At 49.3% G+C, this 22,981-nt stretch overlaps 1 protein-coding gene across 1 annotated transcript in view; it reads right to left on the bottom strand.

Moving 5' to 3' along the window:
• The window catches only part of PTPRS (protein tyrosine phosphatase receptor type S), a 161,555-nt gene that overhangs the window by 113,167 nt on the left and 25,407 nt on the right, over positions 1–22,981 (bottom strand). The window contains exons 2-3 of the mRNA XM_061190682.1: positions 13,769–13,942; positions 7,267–7,422 (exon numbers count right to left, since the gene is read on the bottom strand). Coding sequence (XP_061046665.1) covers positions 7,267–7,347 — 81 coding nt within the window. The 5' untranslated portion in view covers positions 7,348–7,422; positions 13,769–13,942. The remainder of the gene's footprint in view (positions 1–7,266; positions 7,423–13,768; positions 13,943–22,981) is intronic.

The raw sequence follows: 22,981 nt of genomic DNA, 5'->3' as shown, positions 1-22,981 counted from the left end.
CTAAATAAATCCACTCGCCTGGCGTCCCAGTTACCCATGGAGCGCCTCTCCTGGTGCCTGGCACTCTGGGGCCCTGGAGGGGGGTGCTTTTCCTGTGCCCGTGAGACTCAAGGCAGCTGCAGCATTTCAGACACTGCACATGGGTCCCCCAGGCTATGGTCACTGCCCTTGTCCCCCAGTATTGTGGGGACTTTTCTGAACTGAAAGAAACTAAAATATTGGGATGTTTCTGAGCTGGGAGCAGGCCTCCTGCTGAGGGAAAGGGGAGGGTCGCTGACACAGGATAACAGAGTCCATCTGATGAGCACCTACTATGTGCTGGGCTGTGGGCTGAGAGCTTCCCTTGTCGCCAAGCAGCTGGAATCATCCCCGTGGAGTAAGACTGATGATTTCTGCCCATTTCACAGCAGAGCAAATTGAGGCTCAGAGAGAGAAGGGATGTCCTGGCATTCACATAGCTTGGGACAAACAGGGCTGGGTATAGGACACCAGGTTTGACTCAGCTCATTTCTTAATTCATTCATGCATCTGACAGATACCTATTGGGCACCTACTGTATGCCAGGGAGTGGGAACACAGCAAGGAACAAAATAGGCAACAATCCCTGGCTGACTTTTTAGCGGAAGAGATGGACATAAAACCAGATAAGTAAATGCAAGGTGGGAAGTGCTAGGGAGGAAGAGGAAGAGGAAGTAGGAGCGGGGAAGGGTTGGGGGTGCAATTTAAAATTGGGTGGTAAGGGAAGGTCATGCTGTGATGAACAAAGGTCTGAAGGCATTGGATGAAGAACATCCCAGGTAAAGGGAACAGTCAGTGCAAAGGCCCTGGGGTAGGACTGTGCCTGGCATGTTGGAGGAACAGCAAGGAGCCTGTGTGTCTGGAGCAGAGTGAGGGGGTGGGGAGAGGGAGGAGGAGAGGGCAGGGAGGGGATGGTGCAGGTCATGCAGGGCCTTGTGGGCCACCTGGAGGACTTGAGCTTTTACCTCCAGGGAGATGGGAGCCCGGGGGGGGGGGGGGGGGGGGGGCTGTGAGCAGAGAAGAGGCAGGACCTGACCCAGGTGCTCACAGGTGCCCTCTGGCTGTTGCAGGGAGAACAGACTGTGGAGGGCGAGGGCGGGAGGTAGCTGGGAGGCCAGGGGAAGGTGCCTATGCTGGTTTAGGTGGCTGATGATGGGTGTCAGACCAGGGTGCAGGCAGCTTAGGGGGAGAAGTGGCCAGATGGGGGACAGACTTGGGAGACAGAGTGACCCTTGACCACAATTCCCTTGCAGTCTTTCTGGGGCCTGGGCAACCTGAAGGGACTGAGTGGGGACACATTTATATTCTTAACCCCGATAAGGGGTGGTGCCCACAGCCCGCCGCCTGAGTCCTCTGGCTCCTGCAGCTGTGCCACAGGTGTTGTGTAACGAGGTTGAGGTGTGGGAGCCCCCGCCCCCCAGGCAGGCCAGCCTGTGCCCCCAAGCCTCAGTAACCAGGTGCCCACTCTACCCTGAGCACTTGAGCAGGAGTCCCCAGAATGCTGAGCCGGAGACACCAATGACATCAAACCTAGAGGCCCATTGCCCACTCCCAGCCACTCCCAGTGTGTGCCACACCCTGCCGAGGCCCAGTGACAACCACAGCCAACCAGTGACCGGGGCTGGAGGCATCACCAGAAATGACATTTCCTGAGCACACTCTCTGTTCCAGACTCTGTTCCCAGCGCTTTCTGGTGACCCTTCACAGCCCTGGGAGGTCTGTGCTGACACTGCTCCCACTTTACAGGTGAGGCATAGAGAGGCTGAGGACAGCCCAGGCTTCAGTGAGTCAAACTGAGCCAATGCTGCCCAGTGGTCTCGGGTTAGTGGTCCCCTCTGCCCTTGCACTGCTGGCTCTTGAGGGGCCTGGAAGGTCAGTGGATTTCCCAGAGCAGAAACCCCTCCCTGACACAGGCCAGTCTTGAATGCTTCCAGCGATGGGACCCCCACTCCCTGTATGAGAGAGCTGCCTTGGTTTTGGACGATGCCAAGAGTTAGTTTTTCCTTTAATCCGTCCGGTCTCCGACCTCTCTCTTTAACCTCCCTCCTTTGGCCCTGGTCCTGCTCTCTGGAGGCTGCTCAGGAAATGTGTCTCTCTTCGCCCTCCTCCTTCTCCTCTGCCCTTCCCTCCCCCACTTCCTCTCCTCCGCCTCCAGGCAGCCCTCAGCTTTCAGTCTAAGGAGCAGAATTGGAGAATCGATGAATTCCAGGGTTTGGAGTCAGACACACCTGCCACTTGGCAGTTCTGCAGCCTTGGACAAGTCATGTTATCCCTTGGAACCTCTGTTTCCTCATTTGTAAAAAAGAAGGCAATATCCCCTGTCTTGGTCACCCCTGTGGCCCCCTTGCCCAGCTCAGGGTCTGGCACACAGCAGATGCTCAATAAACATTTGTCAAACGAATGTTTTTCCTTTCAGTGATTGGTCCACTGATTACTACTCGCATGCTCCAAATCTTACCCTTCTTTTTTTTTTTTTTTATAAATTTACTTACTTACTTATTTATTTTTGGCTGCGTTGGGTCTCCATTGCTGCGCGTGGGCTTTCTCTAGTTGTGGTGAGCGGGGTCTACTCTTCGTTGTGGTGTGCGGGCTTCTCACTGCGGTGGCTTCTCTTGTTGCGGAGCACAGGTTCTAGGCGCATGGGCTTCAGTAGTTGTGGCACGTGGGCTCAGTAGTTGTGGCTCATGGGCTCTAGAGCACAGGCTCTGTAGTTGTGACGCACGGGCTTACTTGCTCTGTGGCATGTGGAATCTTCCCGGACCAGGGCTTGAACCCGTGTCCCCTGCATTGGCAGGTGGATTCTTAACCACTGTGCCACCAGGGAAGTCCCCAAATCTGTCTTCTTAAGAGCATTCCAGAGTAACCCCCTCACCAGCACCCAGCCAAACTCTCTCTGCTCTGCCCTCACTCTTCTTCCTGACTCACGGCCTTTGCACATGCTGTTCCCTCTGCCAGGAATGCTCTTCCCTCCTGCTTTGCTTTTCATCCTTTATACGGCAGCTGAGGAGTCCTCCATCCGGCTCCCTCCCTTCTCAAACAGTTTGCATTTAAATCATTAATTGTGATAGTTAATTACGTAATTAACCACTTAACATCTGTCTTCCCACACATTCTGTCACGATGGCAGGACTTTTTAATCTGCTTTTTCATACTTGTAGCCACAGCAGCTTGGACAGCACCTGACACATACTGAGTGCTTGATAAATGCTTGTGAGTGAAAAAAATGAAGGACTTGTGTTATACCCCCATTCTGCCTGTTTCTTCCCTATGCTCCAGTTTACCAGTTTTTTGAATTGAATACATTCCTCCTAGTGAGGATGCAAACAGAGAAAGTGGTAGCATCACCTCCCTGTTTTTGCACTCCATACTCCTCTTAATACAATCAAAATGTTTTCACTTTTTCCCCCCTTTTTCAGTTTTTCTCATTCAGGAGCAGAAAATGTTAAAATATGTTGATGTAGTCAGAAGTGTTTTAAGCCTTCAGACAATTCAGACTTGAGAATCAAGTGATGGCAGAAGAGCTAAAAAAAATACATTCTCGTATATTAGGAGGAGAAGGAAAATGCCATTTCAATAAAATCGAGGCTCGTTAATGCTGGAATATAAAGATAGACACTTCCTGTCCTCGACACGCAAACTTTACCCACAGCTGTGGGTGCCAGGCCCTGCAGAATGGCTGGGGCAGGGCGGCCACAAAGAGACTATAATTGCTCCGGAGTTGAAGCCCTACGTGTTCGCGGAGCCATGCCAAGATTGGATGAAGGTCACAGAGGATGTGAGATGCTGTGGGGAAGGAACTGTCCTTGGGGCCCTCCCAGGAGATAGGAAGGGGAGGGGCTCAGCCTCCAGGAGAAGGGATTCTCATGCCCTGTTGCCTATTACAGGTGGAGTCGTGTCTCGGTCAGGTCTTCCACAGATGTTTATCCTCCTGGGGAGGGAGGTTTCTAGTGAACACTCAAGTACCCACTATGTAACCTTGGGCACACTGCACACCCTCTCTGTGCCTCAGTTTCCCTATCTGCCAAATACAGGCAATAATTTAATATTAAAGTTTTAATATTAGCTATGATTATTTGCTATTATTATTAGCTCTTTGTATTGTTTTTGTTGTTGCTTTTATAATACCCTATCTGCAGGGAGTATGCCCAGCCCCTGGACTTTTCCTGACAATTGCCCCTGCCCCTCAGTCCCACTAGCACAGCGCCCCCTGTCTCATTCACAGTGTTACCCCACCCTCCTGTCTTAAGAGATTGGACCAGGGAAGCAGGCTGAGCCAATCAGATTCTTTCCTCTGGGAGTTTGGAGTGAGGGCCCCAAAGCACGTAGAACATACCACTGCCTTGGGGGAGGGACAAGCAAACTGAAGAATAAAGATGGTAATTGCAGATCATGACAATTGCTACAAAGAGATAAAAGCACGGTAATATGATGGAGGGGTACGTGTGGAAGAAACTTTAGTCAAGGGGGCGGGGGGTGGGGGACCTCTCTGAAAAGCTAAGAGATGGCACGCAGAGCAGAGGAAACAGCAAGGGCAAAGGCAGGGCAAAGAGTTTGAATTTCGTCCTTGGGGCAATGAAAAGAAACTGAAGGGATTTTTAACAGGAAAGGGATTAAATTTGTGGCTTAAGAATGTCAATCTAGAAGATGAAGGAGCAACATTTCCTGAAAAGAGCCAGCCTGTGTTTAACCCACAACCCCGACTGCACATCTGTTCATTGATGGGAAGTTGCTGCTTGGGGTCTGTGTTCAGAAGCATTCTGAGCCTGAGTCCCAGTTCTGCAGGGAAAGGAGTGCTGCAATCTATTAGTGATGCCTGGGTCCTGTCTCCTTGTGATAGAGTTCTGTTATTGGTTAGTGATGTCTGTCATAGGCAACTGAACAGACTATGGTTGTTTGTATGTTACATGTTTGCTGTCCAGGGTTAAGAGGCTGCTTTTGCTCACAGAAAATTCTCTACACCCTCCTGGGAAGGACAGTAAGATGGATCCTGGACCCAGACAGACAGGGTTCAAGTTTTGGCCTGACTGCTCCCTCCCTGTGTGACTTTGGGCAAGTTGCTTTCTTACACTGAGCTTCATTCCCTCCTCTGTGAAGAAGGAACAGATATCTCACCCTATGGACTTAGTCTGTGGATTGTATGAAGGGGTATGTGGGACATCCTGCCATGCAGTAGGACTTGGCTGTAGTGGATATTGGCCTCTCCAGGCCCCCCTTGCTGTGGCCCAGGTTCTGAAGCTGAATCCATTTTATTTCCAGACCCAATTCCAGGGTTGGTTCCGACTCTGTCCCCCAGACCTTGGCAGATACCCTAAGCTGCGTCTTGCACCTGGGTTCTGTTCCCAGAGCTGCCAGAGCCTTGGCATCCATCACCCACAGACATGCCCCCACCTGGTGACGGTGTGCATGAAACAAAGTGGGCACAGGGACAGATGGCCTGGGACTCTTGTGGAGGGGGAGGTTTCCCACACCTGGCCTCCACTGGCTGCCCCCCAACCTGGGCCCACCAGGGAGGGTTCTCCTTGCCAACTGGAGTGGGGACTGTCCCAATGCCTGGCTGCCTCCCAGCTCTTGGCCTGCTCTCCCACCATCAGCATTTATGTTTGCAGGTGGCTGGGGCCACTTTGCCTACCCTGTTACTTGGCATGGACGGAGGGATTTGGGGGTACTGTGAGGAGTGGGGGACACCACAAATGCATTCCTCAACACTCCATCCTCCACTCAGCAACCAGAGGGACATTTTTTTTCCTGCGCCATGCGGTATGTGGGATCTTAGTTCCCCGACAAGGGATAGAACCCATGCCCCCTGCATTGGAAGCCCGGAGTCTTAACCACTGGACCACCAGGGAAGTCCCCAGAGGGACATTTAAAAACACAAACTCTATCCTCTCCTTCCTCTGCTTGATCCTTCTGTGGCTGCTTTTGCCCCCGGGCTAAATCCCAGACTCTTTCCACTGCCTAGGAGGCCCCCACACCCCCTGAGCCATCCTCTTCCTCTTCATTCCCCTCCCCCATCTGGCCCCCGTTCCAGGCTAAACTCTGAGCCTCTGAACTTGCTTCATGCTTCTCACAGGCCAACCTTGCTCCCACCTCCAGGCCTTTGCACATGCTGTTCCTCTACCCAAAATGCTTTTCCCTCCCCTTCACCTGGCCAACTCTTCAATCATCAAGTCTCAGCTTCAATGTCACCTCTTCAAGGAAGCCCCTCTTGATGACGTCCCCTGACCCCAGTCTGGGTTAGATGCCCCTCCCTGTGTGTCCACCATCAAAGCTCCGATCGCCTGTTGAGCCCCAGCTGCAGCAGGCACCCATCTCCTAGTATGCATCATCTCGATGGAATTTTCACCCCTCCAGGGAGTCGCCTCCGTGAGGGTCCCCGTGACTCAGGTACCAGAACACAGGTCTGCCTGCCTGGCTAGGGTTCGAAACCCAGCTGTGCCACCCATGCACCATATGACTTTGGATCAGTGACCTCACCCATCTTGGATCCTGTTCTCTCATCTACAGATCATGACTGCAGGTGGGGCTTGTTCAATGAGTGACTCAAGAATAAATGAAGGAATGGGACTTCCCTGGTGGTCCAGTGGTTAAGACTCTGCGCTCCCAGTGCAGGGGGCCCGGGGTTCGATCCCTAGTCAGGGAACTAGATCCTACATGCCTCAACTAAAGATCCCGCATGCTGCAACTAAGGCCCGGCACAGCCAAATAAATAAATAAATATTTAGGAAAAAGAAAAAAAAGAAGGAATGAATGAACGAACAAACGAATGAATTGTGCTTGTCAGCCTGTCTCACACACGGTAGCCAGGGGCGTCTCTTTAAAACCTGAATCAGAAGATCCTGTCACTCCTGCACCAAATCCTTCCATAGGTCCAGTACCCTCTCAATAAAGTCCACATTCCTCCCCACAGCCCACAAGGCCCTGCACCACCTGCCCCGTCCCCTCCCTGCCCTCCCCTCCTCCCTCTCTCCCCCTCGCTCACTCTGCTCCAGAACATGGGCCTCCTTCCTGTTCCTCCAACATTCCAGGCACAGTCCTGCCCCAGGGCCTTTGCACATGCTGTACCCAATGCCTGACACACTGTTTCCCAAACTCTTGGCCAAACCTAACTTAACCGTCACCTCTGCTGAGAAGCCTTCCCTGATCACCCTATCTGAACACATGCCCAATTATCCTCTGCCCCATTCATTTTCTTCTTAGCTCCAATCCCCATTTGGTAAAAAATCCCTGTATTTGTCAGGGATGACTTACCTGTTCAACGTCCATGTCTCCTGCTAGAGCTGTGTCACCTTGGGCAAGCCTCTGCCTTCCTCTGAGCCTCAGTTTGTTCATCTGTCAAATAGGGGTATGAGCCACCAGGCAGTGGGCCCACAATTGGCCATCTTGTTCCCTGCTGTGTCTCAGCACCTAGAACAGCGCCAGTAAATGAATGGATGGATGAACAAACAATGAACAGATTCATTCCCTCTCAGAGCCCAAGTTTATCCTGCTTAGCCCCTCTCTGGTGGCCTCTCAGAGCTCTATCTCTCTGGGGCCAATGAGCTGGGCTTAAGTGAAGGGGTGCTGGGTCCAGATGTCACTGTGGCATTTGTGTCCCCCATATACGTCCCTGCTCCTGCCTGTGAGGGAGGCAGATGGGCTTATAACATCCAGTGAGTCTCGGCCGCTACACCTCTGTCTGGGGATGTGCCCAGGCCACTCGTCAGAGGGTCCATGTGGGAGTGTGTGTGGCTGTTCTCTCTCTGTCAGGACCCTTGTGGCCGCCTGGGCCAGCGTCACCCCTGTAAAATACCAACCTGCATCCCCTGCCACGTGTTTCCTCCTGCCAGCTGTCTCTTGGCTGTGAGTTTCAAAATCTGTCACATTGGAGGGGGGCAGGAGGGTGAGGCACATACAAATGTCCCAAGAGGAGTAATGTTAATTGAGCACTTACTATGTACTGGGCCCTGTTCCAAGGCCTTTATTACAGTTTCCACAACTAATTCGCTCACAGTCCTACAAGGTAGGATGTCTGTATTATCAGCCCCATAGTATAGGTGGGGAGACCAATATACCAAGAGAAAACATGACTTGCCAAAGGCAGAGAGCTGGCAAGGATGTTTGATTGCAGCACTATCTCCAAAAGCAGAAAGAACATGGAAAGCAACCTATATGTCCATCCACACGAACCAGTTACAACAGTCTCATATTCCAAAGAATTGCAAACAGGTGTTCCGACAAAAACTTGCACACATGTATTCATAGCAGCATGATTCACAGTAGCCAAAAGGCAGAAACAACCCAATTGTCCATCGACAGGTGATGGATAAACAAAATGTGGTCCATCCATATAGTGGAATATTATTCATGTTAAAAAAAAGAAGGAAATTCTGACACATGCTACGATATGGATGAACCACAAAAATACTATAAATAAAATAAGCCAGACACAAAAAGATAAATGCTGTCTGATTCCGCTCATAGCAGGTCCCTAGAAGAGTCAAATCAATAGAGACAGGAAGTAGATGGTGGGGGCCAGGGGGTGGGGGAGGGGAGGAGGAGTCGGTGTTTGATGGGGACAGAGTTTCAGTTTGGGAAGATGAGAAAGTTCTGGAGGTGGAGGTGGGGATGGTTGCCCAATAATGTGAATGTACTTAATGTCACTGAATTGCACACTTAAAAATGGTTAAAATGGTAAATTTTGTTATACATATTTTACCACAATAATTTTTAATTTCAGAAGAATCGAAGCACTGACATATTATACAGTATGGATGAACCTTGAAAACCTTATGCTCGTTGAAAGAAGCCAGACAAAAAAGACCACACATTGTATGATTCCATTTATACGAAACGTCCAGAACAGGCAAATCCACAGAGACAGAGAGTGGATTTGTGGTTGCCAGGGGCTGGGGGAGGGGAGGGGGAGTGATTGAGAATGGGGAGGGGGTCACTTTTTGGGGGGATGGGAAAGTTCTGGAAGTAAATAATGGGGATGGTTGTACAACCTTGTGAATGTACTTACAAAAATGAATTGTACATTTTTAAGTGTTTAAAATGGTAAATTTTATGCCACATATATTTCACCACAATAAAAGAAAAAACAGCTTGGTTTATTCTCTCAGTGGAGTAGTTGGCAAATGTATAAAAAGTGAGAATCCATGTACCCATAAGAAATGATCTCAAAGGCGTATTGTTAAGTGATAGCAAGGGAAGTGCAGGATAGCATTTGAGTACACACACATGTGTAAAAAAAAAACCGTGAAGGGAAGAAAAATATACACACAGGTGCTTATGTGTGCACATGTCAACCCTGGAAGGAACACAGGGACCTATAAAACTGGCTGACTCTGGGATGGGCACTGGATGACCTATCCCTGGGGGGATTCCTTTTTCCCCCTGTGAACTCTTTTGTACCTTGAAAGGCAGAAAAGCACGATGGTTAAAAGCCCAGCTCTGCCTTTGACCAGCTGTGTGACCTTGGGCCAGTCACTTAGCCTCTCTGTGCCTCAGTGGCCTCATCTACAAAACAGGAATGATGATGCCCACCTCAGAGAGCTGTTTGGATGAGGATATAATGAATTAACACCAATCAGGTGCTGAAAATGGGGCTTGGCATGAGGCAGGTGCCATTTAAGCATTGCTCTTGACTTGTATACACCGTTTCATCTTTATCTATCCAAACAAAGAAATATCTAAGACCAAAAATTTTAAAACATTGAATGGATGGTGTATGGAGAGTGCTTAGTGCCTGGCGCCCAGCCCATGGTTGGCATCTGCAATCTCTGAGCCAGTGAGCTCACCCCTTCTCCCCACTCCCATCCTCAGCCCCCAGGGACTCAGCCTCATAGCAAGTGATGCAACCTGGGGAAACGGAGTCCCTCTGGCCACAGGCATTCCACAACACCTTGCCTGCACAGGGGGTCAGGGGAGGGAGGGCCCTCCTGGCATTTAGTTCTCAGGGGAGGGTCGAGGGTGGGAATCATCTCCTATTTGCCTTAATTAGCATCTCGAAGGAGCTGGTTGCCATGACTTTTGGGGGAAGACACGGGGCTGGGGTAGAGCCTGGCCCAGGGTGCCCCAGGAGGGACTCCATGCCTCCCCCGGTGGCTGGCCTGGCCCATCACTCAGCCTCTGGACTCAGGCTGATGTGGGCCCGCATCCAGCCTTTCTTCTCACCGCGTGGCCTGTTCCTCTTCTGTGAATGAGGATGAGGAAAACAAGAAATCTTCTTTCTCGGGCTGTTGGGGGGAATTTAACAGGATATAAAGTGCCCAGCTGTGGGCTAGGAGATCTAATGATTGTTGTTATTATTTCATCTGCAGTTAGTGGTTTTAAATATGATCCCACTTACGATCTCCAGACCGTTTCTATGCACAGAAAAATGTCTCAAGAACACACATCTCAATGTCAGTAGTGGTTATGTGTCGGGGGCTGTAATACAAATAATAATAAGAGCTGGTACTTATTAAGCATCTACTATGTGCTAAGTGCTTTGGATGCACAACTCATTTAGTCTTGAGGTTGGGGGAATGTGACCCCATTGTACAGATAAGGAAACTGAGGCTCAGAGAGGGAATGTGTCTTTTTTTTTTTCCAATAAATATAATCATTTGTTTCAATGGTTGATAATTTAAACGTTACTTTAAAAAAATTAGCCAGTTCACACATTTGTATATTAAACACTGAAATAATTAGAGAGGGAATGTGTCTTAAGGTCATGCAGCAAAGCAGGGCAGAGCTGGGACAAGACACTTCTGTGGTAGTCTCCGCTTCCCCAACTATCCAATGCTGTCCATTTCTCAGGGGATGGTGAGAGAAACAGAAATAAGTCAAAGTGATCCAAATAAAGAAATGTTCGATGCTGGTGCTAAGAGGTCTTCTGATCAAGGAGGGTATCAGTGAGCAGAGTTTGGGGTGCAAGGGGAGGGTGGCTTCTCTAACCTTGTTCAAGAGCCAGAAAAGCCCCCCAAAAGAATTTTCAGCTGATATAAATATTGTGGCTCCTGAGACTTAGACCCCAGAACTGGTCCTTCAGAGAAGGGCTTGGTTGGAGGGAGCTCTTCCCGATCCTGAGCAAAGCCCACAGCTAGACAGCAGGGAGGTACAGCCTGGCTGGCTCTGGTCCATTCAACAAATTCAGGTTGATGATGGTGGGCAAGGCCTAGGGGCTAGGGGAGGTAGCAAGACAGGCCTGGAGACTGAATGCAGCATAGGGTCCAGCATGTGTAGACACTGAAAGGATGGGTGGAAGAATGGATGGGTAAAAACTGGTGGATGAATGGGTGGGTGGGTGGGTGGATGGATGGATGGATGGATGGATGGATGGATAGATGGATAGATGGATAGATGGATGGACGGATGGATGGATGCATGGATGGATGGATAAGTGGATGGATGGGTGAGTGGATGGATGGAGGGATGGAGGGATGGAGGGATGGAGGGATGGATGGATGGATGGATGGATGGATGGATGGATGGATGGACAGATGTGTGATTGGATACATGGATGAGTAGAGGTTGGATGGATAGGTGAGTGGATGGATGGATGCATGGATGCATGGATGCATGGATAAGTGGATGGATGGGTGAGTGGATGGGTGAGTGGATGGGTGAGTGGATGGATGGATGGATGGATGGATGGATGGATGGATGGATGGATGGATGGATGGGTGGGTGGGTGGCTGGATGGGTGGGTGTGTGGATGGGTGGATGGATAGATGAGTGGATGGATGGTAGGTGGACAGATAGCACTCCTAACTGTAATGACAATAATCTAGTGATACCATCTCTGCCTTACCGAGCAGACTGTGTGCTGAGCACATGACCTCACCAAATCCTCAGACTGACTTTGGTGGGGGGGGGGGTCCCACTGATACTTTCACTCCAGAGTTGGGGTATCTGAGGCTCAGCGAGGCAAAGTCCTTCCTTAAAATATCAGTGGTGGGGACTTCCCTGGTGGCACAGTGGTTAAGAATCCACCTGCCAATGCAGGAGACACGGGTTCGAGCCCTGGTCCGGGAAGGTCCCACATGCCGCGGAGCAACTAAGCCTGTGCGCCACAACTACTGAGCCTGTGCTCTAGGGCCCACGAGCCACAATTACTGAAGCCCGCCTGGAGCCCGTGCTCCACAACAAGAGAAGCCACCGCAATGAGAAGCCCGCGCGCCACATCAAAGAGTAGCCCCCCAACTAGAGAAAGCCCGCACGCAGCAACAAAGACCCAACGCAGCCAAAAATAAATAAAATAAAAAAATAAAATAAAATAAATCTCAGTGGTGAACCCTTCCTACCACTGTCCTGATATTGCCCTTGTTGAGGTGACCTCCCAGTGTGCACACCAACCAATCACCTCTCAGTCCCCAACCTCCTCTCACTCCCAGGAGCATCTCACTTGGCTCGTCCCTCATCCTCCTGGAAACAATGTCCTCACTTAGCCCCTGGGAACGTGCATCCACCTGGTTTCCCTCTGTCCCCTCTGTTGGACCTTCTCAGTCCCTCTGCCAACTTCTCTCCTTCTCTGATCAGGTTCTAGACACAGGACAGCCCTCAGGCATCTTCTCTCTTCCTTTTCTTCCTGGACAAATCCATCCCCATGGATTCAAATATCTTCTTCCATCATTGACCACCAGATTTATGTTTTCAGAAGGAATCTCTCCCCTGAACTCCTAATATCTAACTTGCCCCCGACATCTCCATGTGGGCACCCAATAACACATCTAAGCCAAATCTTGATTCTCACCCCTACCCCACCAACCTGTTCCTCCCTCATCCTTCCATCTCAGCTGATGGCAGCTCCAACCTTCCAGGTGCTCAATTCAGACACTAGTATCATCCTCCACTTTCCCCTTTTCCCCACACCTCACAACCAGTCCTTTAGAAAACTCCATTGGCTCTGCCTCCACAATCTATCCAGAAAGTGCCCACTTCTCCTCCATCTTCTATATCCTCTGGTCCAGCTCCATCACTGCCAGCTTGGACCAGGGCAGTTGCCTCCACCCTTGCCCCCTCCCAGTCTGTCCTGCCCATAGCAGTCACCAGAGGGCACCTGTGAGCACTTGAGTCAGGCCCCACCCCCTTCTCTACCCACAACCCTCCAGGGCTCCCACCTCCCATGGGGTAAAAGCCCAAGTCCTCCCCTCTGCCCACAAGGTCCTGTGTGACGTGCCCAGTCCCCTCCCTGCCCTCCCCTCCTCCCTCTCTCCCCCTCGCTCACTCTGCTCCAGACACAGGGGCCTCCTCGCTGTTCTTCCAACATTCCAGGCACAGTCCTGCCCCAGGGCCTTTGCACGGGCTGTGCCCTCTGTGCCTGCTCAAATGCCACCTTCTCACTGAGGCCTCCCCTGACCACCCTGTTTCAGATTTACCTCCCGACACATCTTCATCCTCTTTTGCTCCTTGATTTTTTTCCCTTAGCTCTCACCACCATCTGACCCACTGTACATATGTACTTGTTTATTTTTTACTGTACAATGTCAGCTCTTGTTAACTGAGACTTTCATTCCGTTCTGTTCACCATTTCCTCCCAACCTAGGAAACCTAGGACAGCATCTGACACGCATTTAATATCTGTTGAATAATTAAATGTTTAAGGGAAGTCCCAAACCATTGAATGAGCTCCTACTATTGCCAGACCTCGGAAGATTTGTCCAGGGAAAAAAGGAAATACAATTAGAGACAGGTGGGTAACCCATGAAAAGACCACGCCCATAACCAGTGCAGACCAGACTTTCCTGACCTCAGCTCCAAAATGTGGCAACAAAAAAGGGAATACCTTCCCTCCGAGGTCTCCCTGAGGGCTGCGACGTGCCTCCCGTACCATGAACTTGGACCTCCACCCTTGGCCTCTGCTCTCCCTTGCACATCTCGAGTTTCTGACTTAGAGGACGTTTCTCTTCTGAGAATGCTCATGGAAGCCTCTCACACTCTGGGCCAGCAGCACGTGAGCCTGGGAAGAAAATGTAAAGGTCAATGTCTATAATTAAATTTTCCCTGAGATAAAAATAGCATCTTTGTAATCGTTTAAATGGTTCTGAGGGAAGGAAGGAAGGAGAGAGAAGAGAGAGAGAGATGCCTGCAGTTAAAAAATTACAGGCTCTGGTCTCAAGCCCACATGAGCACCAACTATCCCTAGTTGAGTGACCTTCTTCCCTTGTAATCTGGTGTGTGTGCGTGTGTGCGAGCATGCATGCACACACGTGATCATAGGAAACTCCAATTGATGCTGATTGTACGCTAAACCGGGGTCAGGAAGTCTGCCTGGAGACGGGGGCTGAGCTGGGATCACGGGTTTCACCCAAATGAGTGGACCCTACATGGAGGACCCTAGGGGGTGACACAGGGAGGGATGAGGTGGGTCTGTGCCCTCTACTCTGGGCCTTGGTTTCCCCTCCCTACACACTGGTATGAGACTCTGTTCTCTTGCTGCCCTTCTAGGGAGAACATCCCATATGTTGTTGTATCTGGGCTCCCCATTCTGTCCCCCGTTCTCAAATCCCTCCCAACTCCATCCTGTGTGTGGCCCGGGGGAGGGAGAGAGGAGGGAGAGGTACATCCACATGCCACTGAAATAAATTTCCTCCTTATTAATTTTCTATGCAGAAAGATTTATCATCATCTCCTCTCGCCTTTCTGCGGAGTTGACATTGAGCCAAAGAACCTTCCTCCTGGCCGGGGTGTGTGTGTGGGGTGTCACGGGACTCTTACCTGGAGCCTCTCCCTCTGTTCCCCTCTCCAGCCCTCAGATTCTCTGCTTGGGCCAGTCACTTCCCTAGACCAAGCCTCAGTTTCCTCACCTGAACTGATTATTTCACACCCATAGTCACAGGCTCACAAAGAAGGTGTCACGATGTCAGCATGCTGGGTTGAAAAATAAAACAAGTCTTGATGTATTGTTCGTGAATTAATCCAATAGGCACTTACCAAGCCCCTACTGTGTGCCAGGCTGTCCTAGGCATCAGAAAAGCTGCAGAGACGCACACACCACGGAGGAAACCCCTTGCCCTCACTTTAGCAATTAACAAAATTGAATTTGTAATGAGGGCAGAAGCAAAGCAGGTGTTTCAAGATCATGTACCCATGTGCATAGAAAAATGACTGAAAGGAAAACCATCAAAATAGTCACAGTGGGTATCTTGGGGGAACTGGATGTCTGAGAACTGGGTAATCTGCATCAAAAGGATACATCCCAAACCTCATGATCATGATGCGAATTTCACCTTAATAAGAATTGAAAGAAGAAAAGCAAAGAGAGAGCAGCCCTGGAGCTAATGATGATGTGACATTGACAGTACAGATAAAAATCTCAGACTAGGCGCTTCATGGGAGGAAATCCTGAATATATCTGAGAATCCAGAATCAACAAGTGAAACAATATATTTCTAAGGACAAAAAAAAGAAATAGGGTAATCTCATTCAGTGAGTCACTCACAGGAAGGACTTAATCAGACAATATTTTGCATCAAGAACCTCCATCATGCCACTTTGCTAAAAGGATGTGTCCATTTCTTTCAGTTTTTCGTTTGGGTATTTGTGTGTAAAAATTTACTTGATATATAAAAGGCTTATATCGATATTTCCAATAAAGTTGTTTTAAATTAGTAAAAGAGAAGGAAGGAAGGAAGGAAGGAAGGGAGGAAGGAAGGGAGGAAGGAAGGGAGAGAGGGAGAGAGAGAGAAAGAGGGAGGGAGGGAGGGAGGGAAGAAAGAAGCATAAAAAGAAAGAAAGACCTTATAATATATATCTGACCTCTGATTAGTCATTCCAGGACATTTCCCCAAGAAGATAATTGTGGATGGGAACATACAAGTAGCTACAAGGGTGTTATTTCCTGGTCTATAACAGCAACACATCAGATACAACCTAAGTGCTTAGCAATAGAGGATGAATTTGAAAAACACTATGCTGCCATTAAATAAATTACAATGTGTATAATTGCACAGAAAAAAGACTAAAAGGAAGCACCCTTAGAAGTTTGCACACTGGGGCAAGATAACAGCCAAGTTTCATTTTTTCTTTTTAGTATGTTGAGATTTTCTAAATTTTCTGCAGTAAACGGTGTTACTTCTGTGGTCGGAGCAGGGATAAACAACATCAGTACATCCTTGTTCTTAAAGAAAGAAGAAAGAGTGAGAAAGGAAAACCTGGGTAAAGTTGGGGGTGGTGTGGGGGGCATGATCCTGACTCCATCATTATCAGCTGTGGCGCTAATAAGAAATGATCTTTGTTTTCTCACCTGTAGAAGGGAAATAATGAGATCTACATGACCACAGGGGTTTAGGATGAGGATTTGACAAGCCCAGCTGTGGAGGGCATTACAGACTCTCACAAGAGGCTGTCACCTCTTGTCTAGAGACCACCCCAGTCTCCTCTGACCTCCTGGCCTCCATCTCTGCCCCTGGCAGCCCAAGAGAGTTTTTGAAAGAAGTCACAGATTAAATCTCTTCCCTCCCCTGCTCAGACCCTCGTCTATTCTATGAAGCAGATACGGTATCATCAGTTCCACTTGGCAAATGATGAAATGGAAGCATGAGGACGCTGTACCCCTTTCTGGGGTCTTTGGTCCCAAGATCACCCAGCTATTGAGGAGCAGATCCAGGACTTGAACCCAGGATGGTCTAGCTCTCAAGGCTACGTGCCTAACCATTGCACCCATCCCCTCCCTGCCTTCCCTTCCTCCGTTTCTCCCCTTCGCTCACTCTGCTGCAGCCACACGGGCCTCCTGGCTGTTTCTCCAACACGCCAGGCACAGTCCTGCCTCAGGAAAATCAAACCAGAATGAGATTCTGCTTTGCACTTTTCAGATTGGGAGAGAACTGGAAAAAAATTGGATGAAATGAAGTATTGATAGGGGTGAGGGGAACGGGACTCATATACAGCAGCTGTGCAGCCTGACGACATCAAGTAAAACCCAGAGCAGGGGCTTCCCTAGTGGCGGCAGTGGTTAAGAATCCACCTGCCAACGCCGGGGTCACGGGTTTGATCCCTAGTCTGGGAAGATCCCACATGCCGCGGAGCAACTAAGCCCGTGCGCCACAACTACTGAGCCTGTGCTCTAGGGCCCACGAGCCACAACTACCGAAGCCCGCGCACCTAGAGCCCATGCTCCACAAGAGAAGCCACCGCAATGAGAAGCCCACGCACCGCAACGAAGAGTAACCCCCCAACTAGAGAAAGCCCGCGTGCAGCAATGAAGACCCAATGCAGCCATAAATAAATAAATAAATAAAAACAGAGCAGCAACTCCAGCCTTCAGCAATTAACCCAGAGAAGCATCTGCACGTGTGTGCAAAGACTCATGTTCAACCATGTGCCCTGAGGAGTTGGTGACGTGTCCAGCAGGTGGGGACATGGTAGATAAAACATGGAACATGCATCTTATAGAAACGCATGCAGCCATTAAAAAAAGAGAGACTGCTCCACATGTCCTAACCTGGCGAGGTCTCTGAGATGAAGGTTATTTGGTCCTACGAGTGGGATACTGCCTGACCTGGTAAGAGTGACTCATTTAGGGAGGGCTAAGTAGCTGTCAGGCACCATGCAAGCCACATTGTGTGAATTATTTCATTAGATGCTCCCAGAAAATGGAGGCACAGAGAGGTTAAGCAACTGACCCAAGGTCACACAGCCAGTGCATAGCAGAGCTAGGAATTAAACACGAGTTCTTTGATGCCCACCTCTGTGTTCTTACCCTGTCTGCCCCTGTTGGATCATTTATTCGTTCAACAAACATTGATCATCGCTGTGTGCCTGGCACTATTCTAGACACTGGAGGTCCAGCAGAGAGCAGAAGGGACAATATTTCCCACCTTCCTGGAGCTGCTGGAAGCTGGAGAGAGACAGAGAATATGCTAGCAAACAAACAACAAATGGTCGTTTCAAATACTGATAAGTGATAGGCAGAATTGGAACAGGGTGATGTGGAAAAAAAGTGATGGAGTGAGGGGATGCAACTTTAGCTGGGATGACCAGGGAGGGCCCCTCTGAGGAGGTGACATTTGAGCTGAGACCTGAATGATGAGAAGGAGAAAACCATGGGGACATGTGGAAGAATGGTGTCCCAAACAGAGTGTATAGCCTGTGCAAAGGGCCTGGGGCAGGACCATGCCTGGCGTGTTGGAGGAACAGTGAGGAGGTCCATGTGTCTGGAGCAGAGTGAACGAGGGGGAGAGAGGGAGGAGGGGAGGGCAAGGAGGAGATGGGTCTGGTTGTGCAGGGTCTTGTGGGTCTCAGGGGGACTTGGGCTTTTACCCAAGGGAGGTGGGAGCCCTGGAGGGCTGTGGGCAGAGGAGGGGTAGGACCTGACTCAGGTGCTCACGGGCACCCTCTGGCTGTTGCTGGGAGGACAAACCATAGGGGACGTGGGCAGGAGCCGGGGGACAGTACTGGTCCTGGTGGGTGATGATGGGACTGGACCCAGGCGGACGCAGAGGATGGGAAAGAAGTTATAAACATTCCAGCTTCACCTACCACCACCGTGAGTGGTTTATCCTCAGGGTGGTGGCACATTTCTCCCCATTACCACCTGCTTTAGAGAACCCCCATGATCAGCTGCAGCTGCCAGAGCTTCCCAGCCAGCAGCGCCCTTTGGGGCCCAGAGACACGCAGCATGGTCCCCAGGCCACACAGCAAGCCAGATGCAGGACCAGACCTGGGGACCCCAGTGTCACCTCTCTGCTGGTTCAGCTGTGCTCTGCCTCCTCTTCCAGGGGCAAAGATTAGGAGTTTGTTGACTGGTATTATTTTTATTGATTTTTTAACAAGTGCTCAGCAAAAAAGTTTTTAACACTGAAAGTCCCTCATTGCAAACCAGGATGGTTGATCATCTTACTCTGATGGGAAAACCGTGTGAAATACACACACACTGTACATAGGTGGAATGGGGGTTCCTCAGACGGGGTTGATGACTGGTCCTGTCTCATTAGAGTCTGTGAGGGGTGGTTGTGACAATAAGTGTCCTGGTTTTGTTTGGGGCTCTGTAATAAGGTATTGTCCCATAGTTATAGTTGGACCTTGCACTTGGATCTGAGCTTCCTAATGGCAAAAGGGAAAAGAGAAACAGAATTTCTTTTTTTTTTTTTTGGCCACACCGTGCAGCTTGTGGGTTCTTAGTTCCCCAACCAGGGATCAAGCCCAGGCCCTGGCTGTGAAGGCGCCGAGTTCTAACCACTGGACCGCTGGAGAATTCCCCCAGAAACATAATTTTTTTTTTACCTGAAAAAAAAAAAAAAAGAAAAAGCCCTGGTATATAGCAAGCATTCAATAAAATTCTGGCTCTTACAGGGTGGGTGAAGGACCCAGGGTTTCTCATAAGGGCACCTGTTTGGGGGAGAGGATGCTTCAAGTTCCTTCTAAACTGCATTACAGCAAAAGTGACCTCAGATATTTCTGCCCTGGATGGACGAAGAAGTTCACAGTGAGCCCCAGCGGGTCTTCAGGATGTAATAGGCAACTCTTCTGTTGCTCTACAACCTTCTATGGCTCCCACGGCTCTCTGGAGTCAATCCAACCCCCTATCCTCCAGACCACGATGCCCATGACAACCACAATGTGTAACTTAGTCCCCCCACCCCTGAATCACCCTTAGCACCCACTCACGTTCCCACCTCCAGACCTTTGAACGCAGTTTTCTCTGCCTGAAATACCCTTCTCTGCTCACCTGGAGAACCACTTAGGGCCAGAGGCAGCCCTTTCCTTTCAGGAGTCCTTCCCAGTATCGAACAACTATTCCTGGAGCACCTATGGCAGGAGTCAGCCAACTGCAGCCCCAGGGCCAAATCTGGCCCCCTGCTTATTTTTGTAAATAAAGTTTTGTTAAAACACAGTCATGTCCATTCATTTATATGTGTCTATGGCTGCTTTGCTGCTACAGTGGCAGAATTGGGTAGTTGCAACAGAGTTCATCTAGCCTGCAAGGTAAAAATATTTACAATCTGACACTTCAGAGAAAAAGTTTGACTCCTGACCTAGTGGATGCCCAGCCCTGGGCTGGATGTGTGGACACATTGGTGAAGGAGATGGACACAGTTCTGTCCTCACAGTGCTCTTGATTCAGCGAAGGAGACAGATGACAAATAAAAATCACAGGTTCTGAAGTTAGCCCCAACTCAGGTGGACACAAAATATGGTTGCTTTATTTTCCATAATTCATCTTAATTTCTGATTCAGAAACCTCCACTTCTTCTAGTATCAGTTCCTCCTGGGGGTCCATTTGCTGAAGCCATGCTCCATTCCTGGGTCTTCTCCAGAGCCAGGGAGGAGTGCACCTGATTAGGGCCTTAGCCGTTCATCAGCCTACACAAGTGCCCTCACTGCCCTTCCCAGCCTCCCTCGACTCAGAGTGATAAAGAAGATTATATTATAATTGGAAACTTCTATACATCAGAAGACACCAGAAACCAAAATAAAAAGAAGTAACAAAACAGTATGGTGGTCCCTCAAAAATTAAACATAGAATTACCATTTCATTTAGCAATTGCACCTGTGGGTAGATACACAAAAGATTTGAAAGCAGGGACTCCAAGAGTTACTTGCACACCTGTGTTCATAGCAGCATCATTCACAGTAGCCAAAAGGTGGAAACAAACCAAGTGTCTGTCGACAGATGATGGATAAACAAATTGTGGTCCATCCATACAATGGAATGTTATTCAACCTTTGAAAAGGAAGAAGATTCTGACACCTGCTACAACATGGATGAACCTTGAGGACATGATGCTTGGTGAAATAAACCAGACACAAAAAAGGACAAATACTGTTTGATTCCACTCATAGGAGGTCCCTAGAGGAGTCAAATCCATACAGACAGAAAAGATGGTGGGGACCAGGGGCTGGGGGAGGGGCATGGGGAGTCGGCGTTTAACAAATGTTCCCTCTCTGCCCTCACCTCTTATTTTCTACCTTGTTCTCTCCTCTCCAACCACCCAGCCTCCTCACTGTTTATTATTATTATAGTTGTTGTTATTATTAAAAACTCATTTATCTATTTTATTGTGGTAAAATACAGGTAACATAAAAACGTTTTAACCATTTTTAAGTGCACAGCTCAGTGGCATTAAGTACATTCACATTCTTGGGCAACCGTCCCCACCCCCCATCTCCAGAACTTTCTCATCTTCCCAAACTGAAACTCTGTCCCCATTAAAAACTGACTTCCCATCCCCCTCCCCCAGCCCCTGGCCCCCACCATGTACTTTCTGTCTCTATGGATTTGAGTCCACTAGGGACCTCACATACGTGGAATCAGACAGTATTTGTCCTTTTGTGTCTGGCTTATTTTACGGAGCATAATGTCCTCAAGGTTCATCCATGATGTAGCATGTGCCAGAATGTCCTTCCTTTTTTAAGGCTGAAAAATATTTCATTGTATGGATGGACCACAATTTGTTTATTCATCATCTGTCAGTGGACACCCGGGTTGTTTCCACATTTTGAATACTGTGAATCATGCTGTTATGAACACAGGTGTAAAAGTATCTGTTTGAGACCCTGCTTTCAATTATTTGGGTTATATATCCTCACTGTTCTTTGAACATACCAGGAATGATCCTGCCTCAGGACCTTTGCACTGGCTGTACCCTCTGCCTGGAGTGCCTTCTCCCGGATCTTTCCACAACCGGCTTCTTCTCATCTAACCCTGACAGCCTCAGGCTGACCCAACCATCGCTCTTCATCAGGACACTGGCAACCTGGCCACCCAGAGAAATCTCCACCCAGAGAAGTCTTGCTCTGAGCAGAATGACTCCTATTTTATCAAGCCCCTCTGTACATGCCTTTGAATCCTACCATATCCCTGCCTTGGAGCCCAGATACAGTCATGCGGGAATCGTGAGAAACATTTCAGGGTGGATGACAGTAACAAAAAAATGATACACTGATGTTAACAATGATTATAAAACAGTCACCATGTATCACATTCCTGCCTCATGCCAGGCAGGTGGCTAAGTGTTTTGTGTGTGACATCTTGTTGAATCTGGAGAGATGGGGATGATCACTGCACCCATTTTACAGATGAGGAAACTGAGGCTCAGCCAGGGGAAAGCACTTTCCCAAAGTGGCATTACTAGGACTCAAACCCAGGTCTGTCTGCTCCATTGTTCCCAGCTCCATGGTCCCCAGGGAACATAATTCAAGGCAGATCCATATGGGGTGGGTTATAAGGGCTGGGACAGGCTGGCAGTATCCACCTGGCCACCTCTGTGTTCTTTGCAGTGAGTAAATCGCACCCTGTTAGATCTCCCAGCTTCTGTATCTATCGTTTGATTTTTCTCTTCATCACGTGCACTGCCCCATTCTCGCATTGTCTGGGCTGGGTGGTTAGTATCATGCACCATCTAGGACTTGGCAAAGAGCATCTCCTAGCAGGATGCCTTGCTGCTGTTTGTAATAATGATGCTTTTGTGTGACATCACCCACATGGCCTTGGTCAACCTTCTGGGGCGGGCACCATGGACATCCCCATTTTACAGATGAGAAGAATGAGGCTTAGTAAGGGGAAGTCTCTTGCTCAAGGTCCCACAGGAAGATTCGAGCCTGGGCAGCCAGACTCCAGTCCTCAAGGCTGCACCACCTGGCTCTGTGCCTGGCTGCATGGTGGCATTTTGCTTTATTATTTCCCGGGTGCCCTGTTAATCGTCCGAACCAAGCGATTAAGCACATCCTTTATACTTGGCCCGATGTCTAATTGTCCAGACCGTGGAACCAGTGACTCAAAAACTCCCTCCCTAATTGTCTTTCCTGCACAATTAGTACCTCGTTATTTATGGTTCTGTGGTTGCCTGAACTTCTGCAGTCTACCGGCCTTGCTTCTAATCATCCTGACTCTGTAATTAATGCCTTGTACTAGGCCGTCTCCTTTGCTCTGTGTAGTTAGAGCCATGCTCATTCCTGGGGTGAGGGCTGGCAGTGCCCAGAAGAGGAAAATGCAGCCCCTGCCTACAGGGAGGTCATTGTCTAGTTGGGAAGACAACAAGCAAATGCAGAATCTGCT

Source organism: Eubalaena glacialis, chromosome 4 (genome assembly GCF_028564815.1).
Source record: "Eubalaena glacialis isolate mEubGla1 chromosome 4, mEubGla1.1.hap2.+ XY, whole genome shotgun sequence".
Classification (NCBI taxonomy): domain Eukaryota; kingdom Metazoa; phylum Chordata; class Mammalia; order Artiodactyla; family Balaenidae; genus Eubalaena; species Eubalaena glacialis.
The sequence above is the reverse complement of the archived record's forward strand: the minus strand, read 5'-3'. Positions and strand labels throughout refer to the sequence as shown.